This window comes from Mastomys coucha, unplaced genomic scaffold (genome assembly GCF_008632895.1).
Source record: "Mastomys coucha isolate ucsf_1 unplaced genomic scaffold, UCSF_Mcou_1 pScaffold12, whole genome shotgun sequence".
Classification (NCBI taxonomy): Eukaryota; Metazoa; Chordata; class Mammalia; order Rodentia; family Muridae; genus Mastomys; species Mastomys coucha.
Window position 1 is genome coordinate 19362635 of NW_022196894.1, and position 4877 is coordinate 19367511.

At 47.9% G+C, this 4877-nt stretch overlaps 1 protein-coding gene across 1 annotated transcript in view; it reads right to left on the bottom strand.

Annotated features, from left to right (window-relative positions):
* The window catches only part of CUNH3orf70 (chromosome unknown C3orf70 homolog), a 47486-nt gene extending 42948 nt beyond the window's left edge, over positions 1-4538 (bottom strand). Inside the window, exon 1 of the mRNA XM_031363500.1 lies at positions 4023-4538. Within this exon, the coding sequence (XP_031219360.1) occupies positions 4023-4212 (190 nt within the window). The 5' untranslated portion in view covers positions 4213-4538. The remainder of the gene's footprint in view (positions 1-4022) is intronic.
* Between the last annotated feature and the right edge of the window lie 339 nt (positions 4539-4877).

Below are 4877 nucleotides of genomic sequence, written 5' to 3' on the forward strand. Positions count from 1 at the left end.
CCACTAGAGCTCCATGCACTCCAGGTGGAAAGGAAAGAAGCCTGCATTCCTTCCCATTCCTTCCCCCACCCAAAACACCTCAAATTCACCACCTATATCCATCTCTAGTTTCTTCTTCCTTCTAGATAAATGTCTACTTGAGGACAAAAGTCTACTTTCAAGTACCTTCATATGGTTAACTTTCTCCCATCTCCTTCCTGTGTCGAAGCCATGCCTCCCTGCCCCAAAACACTTCTTAGAAACATTCATTCATTCATTCATTCATTCAACTCCATATCATTCTTACCAGGACAAGGTTAACTAACACAGTAAGAGTCCAGCTTTACTCCTCAAAAACTAGCCATAGTCCAAACACTAATTTTGCAAGAATGCACCACGAGCACATATTGTACATGTCTTCTGTAAACACGTACATATTTCAGTTTTTTCTATTTTATATGGTTATGAACGTCACAGCTTTAATATCTATCATCTGTACTGAACTTGCTTAATTGTTCTGAATCTCTAAAGTATGATGGGGTAGCCGCCATTTCTGCTTTCTCAGCTGCAATAAGCAAACCAATGGTGCCCTCTTCCATATCACATGTGTCTTTCAAGGAATTACAGAAACAAATACAGCACAAACCTTGCCCCTATACTCTGTTTAAAGGGTGGGGCACAGCTTTATTCATATTGTATTCCATTTCTGTAACATCTCATGTAGAGGAAAATATATAAGCTATATACAACAGATTAAAAGAATCTTGCCAGAAAACAAGGTTCTCAAATACATTAACAGATTTTACTCAAGTTTAAAAAAATGTATTTTGGTAAAAAGGTGGTAAGAATTGGTATCCGACCAAGTTAGGAGACAGAAATAGCACACCTGGCAGCTTTGAGTGCCACAGCTGCTCATGAATGAGACCCTTGAACCACTGCCAGTGCAGGAAGCCCGAAGCAGGAGAGGGAGCCTGGCACAGTGAGGAAGAGCGGGGTCTGAGGACTTGGCTCAGCAAGCAAAATCCTTGCCATGCGAGCGAGAAGTCTCAAGTTCAGATCTGCAGACCACAAAGCCAAACATGGACGCCTATGGCTGCAGCCTTAGCATTCCTACGGTTTCACAGACCAATTAGTCTGCAGACGACAGAGACTCTGACCCAAACAAGGTGGAAAGTGGAAGACAGGCCCAGGGACTCTCACTCACACTCCAACATACACCTATGTACAGACATACACAGAGACATCAGGCATCCACAATCACACATCCACACATATGTACACACACAAAAGATACTACACACACATACTCTTACTCACATACAAGCACATATACATTATACATACATATGGACACTGCACACACACATATATATATATATACACATATACACATACGTAAACACAAACACTATACATACACCATCACTCACACACAAACAAATGTACAGATATCACATACATGTATGTGCATACAGATACCACACACACACACACACACAGAGAGGGAGAGAAAGAGAGAGAGAGAGAGAGAGAGAGAGAGAGAGAGATCATAAAGAACTACCAAATCAGTATTACTGGTTTGGCAATCCTTTCCTAAATTTAGATTATTTAAAATCGGTCCCTGGTCTCTTAGAGAAGAAAACAGTAAGCCTTGTGAAACCAATCTGAGTTATCTAAGCTCAATCTAATTCCTTTTTTTTTTTAAAGAGGATTGCGCATAGATAGAGCACAGATCAAGAGGCAGCAGCAATCCCTGTGTTAGTGGGACTGCAGCAATGTAGTTGGCCATGTTCTCATTTTACCCAGAGGGACATAACAACACAAGATGGAAAACAGTGCATGAGGCAACCAGGCAACTGCAGAACAGCCTTTCCAGGGGCTCCTTAATGAGCTTCCATCAGCTTCTAGGGCAGGGCCATCGACAGGCTTCAGGACTCTGTGGCCTTTTCCTGTTACATTACACTTTATCAATAACTTGAGTGAAGAGATGGACGTTTACTACAGGCACAATGACATGAACGCAGGAAGAATAATAATATACACATGAAAATACACAGAACCGATGCACACCCAAGACTAAAATCATAGTGACTTAGAAAAATGGACCCATTCTCCTCAAATAAAAGATAACAGGAAGATGTCCCTAAGGGATTAGTGCTCGTCTCCAAAGCCACACATACAGCTTTGAGAAAGACAAGCCGTGGATCAATTGCCACACTTTTCAAAGCTTACTGAGTGGCTTTAGCAGTCAGCAGGCTCAGTTTGAGGGGGCAGCAGGTAACTTGATGTGCTGAGGTATAGGAAAGGCTAGGGCAGAGCGGCACCTCAAAGATGAGAGGCAGCGTCTTGCTCCACACTGGTCAGCCCAGAACTTGGGGGCTTCTCACCTACCCACAGCACGTGTTCAGAACAAAACAACCCGGATAGTTAGGTTCAAGCGGAAGGACGGACAGCAGTGGCAGATCAGAAACAGGACAAAACAACGGCCTCAGTGGAAAATGGTGGCCATCTCTACTCAGCCATTCAATGCACAACAAGTTCAAACCTGTTTTGGAAAATCTACTTCTCTCGAGAATAACCAGGGATTCAGAGAAAGAATGGCCCATATGCAAGAAATTCTTAGTATACTTAAATATGCATATCCGGCTGAAAAATCAAACTGTTGTATAAAATATAGTAAGAAGAGACAAAGCAAGATGGTAACGTGAGTTGAAGGCATTTACCCCATAAGCCTGGCGACCTAAGTTAGATTCCCCCAATTACACCAAGTTGTCCTCTGATGTCCACATGTGAGTCATGGCTCATATGCACGTGCACGCACTCGAGTATCCACCCACGAACACACAAGACTTCATAAGGTACACATAAGAACAGAGGAAAGAGTGTAGTAAGCTCATGTTCATCTCCTTGTAAGGAAGACATTGTGAGAGTCAAGATTTATTAATGAGGAACAATCTGTCTGACGAGATGCAAGCTTCCCAGGAGTCCACTCTACCTGGAAAGGGAAGTAAGGAAGGCGGTGGCTGGGGCCATCTTAACTCCTCTGCATCCCACAGTAAGAACAGGACTTTGGAGGCGGGCTCCATTACATCTATCGGATGTGTGTGCTCTAGCTCCCATATTTCCTACTCTGAAGCCACACTTTCGGTGAGAAGCAAGAACATTCTGTTTGACCTCATCAGCAGAGGAAACAACAAAATCAATATTCATTCTCCATGTACCTTGAGTTTATAAGGAAAAAGCAAGGGTTTTCTATCCTTTAATTTATAAATTCAACTAAGACATTCAAATATTCTCAGTTAAAAGCAAGTAAAGATTTGTTACACATTGAATCTCTCCTTGTATACCATTTCCTCCTAAATAACAGAAAAAAAAAGTTTGATTGAAGATCACTTGGAAAACAGGTCTTAAGCACTCCAAAGCCCTCCAAATCTAAGACTATGTGGAAACGGACTTTAGAATGTTTCTAAAAAGAAATGGTTCAGCAGTCGAATTAAGCTAAATGCCATGAAGTAATCAAATTGTGGAATTCTGATTAAATGGCTCCTTAAGTTTAATCTATTTAAAACTCTCAGGATAAATACAAAGGGCCTAGGACTGGACTAGTCCTGCCTTGGATCAAACGCTATATCTGGGTGTCTAAGGAGTTTGCTCTTCAAACTGTTCCTTTTAACTTCTTAGAAACCATTCTTCATAGTTTGGTTCTTTTTCGGTCTGAACACGATAAATAATGGGAATCGCTAGGACCTCGGGCTCTTTCTGTTCTACAGCAGCCAGAAAGAACAGGCAAGAAAGTGAAAGGGGCATGCAGGTCCGTGCCCACCCCCACCGCTGAAAAGACTACCCTGCCGGCGCGCTTTCGCTCTGGCGACTCTACCACCTCTAAGCAAGTCTATAAAAGAAAGGCAAAGAAAGCCAGACCCAGGCTCCCGTGGGTAGGAAGATCCCCTTTTGTGACTCCAGCTAGGCTCCCCCGGGATTTCCTCCCGTCGTCCCGGCAGGGCCGCAGGCGGGCGACCGCCGGCCGACGCGGCTCCACTTACAGTGACACCATCCCAGGTGACAGCACCAGTGCAGCTTGAAGCACTTGCCATGGCTATGCGTGGCACAGATAGACAGCCCGTCGCACGGCTGGAAGTCGGGTCTGCGGGCGGCGCAGCTCCGCGCCAGGGCCTGCGCCTCGTCCACTTTCTCGCTCTTCCAGCCGCGCTCGGGCGCCGTGGCCGCACTCATCTCTCCCGGTGAAGAGCGGGGCCGGCAGCCCGGGACAGAGGAGAGGCGCGGGGCGGGCAGGGAGCAGGAGGGCGGCGGGCTGGAGGCGCGGCGAGCACCCGCTGGCCGAGGAGCCACCCGGGGAGGGAGCAGCGACCGGGTCCGGCCTGCTGCCTCCCCGCGCCCTGGTCCCTTCTGCGCCCTGGTCCCTCCTCCCTTCTTTCTCCTCTCCTTTCCTCCCTCCTCTCAGCTCCCTCCTCCCGTCTCTCTCTTTCGTCCTCCCTGCTCCCTCCTCCCCACTCGGGCCGCCACGCCTGCACGCGCACGCGCACACTTAGACCGCCGCGCCCCTCTGCGAGCCCATCCCCTCGCGGTGGCGTTGCGCGCGTCGCCTCTGTCCCCGGCCAGTCGGTCCCACATGCCCCTAGGACGGTCAGCACACGTCCCGCACGCCCTCGGATTGGGATGGTTTAGCTCTAGCTACAACCCGGCCTTCTCCCGCAGCCTTTAGGCACAGGGTCTAGCCTGTCGCGCCGTGGCGTCCTGCTGGTACACACTGCCCCCCACCCCAGCAGTCCTGGAGCCGTTGGGTGGTAGCGGGTAGTGACCTCGAGTGTTCTTCCCTGTGCCAGCCGTCCGGAACAAGTCCTGGGTGCGGGGCCCCGGGCAGTCAGGGTGGAAGGATG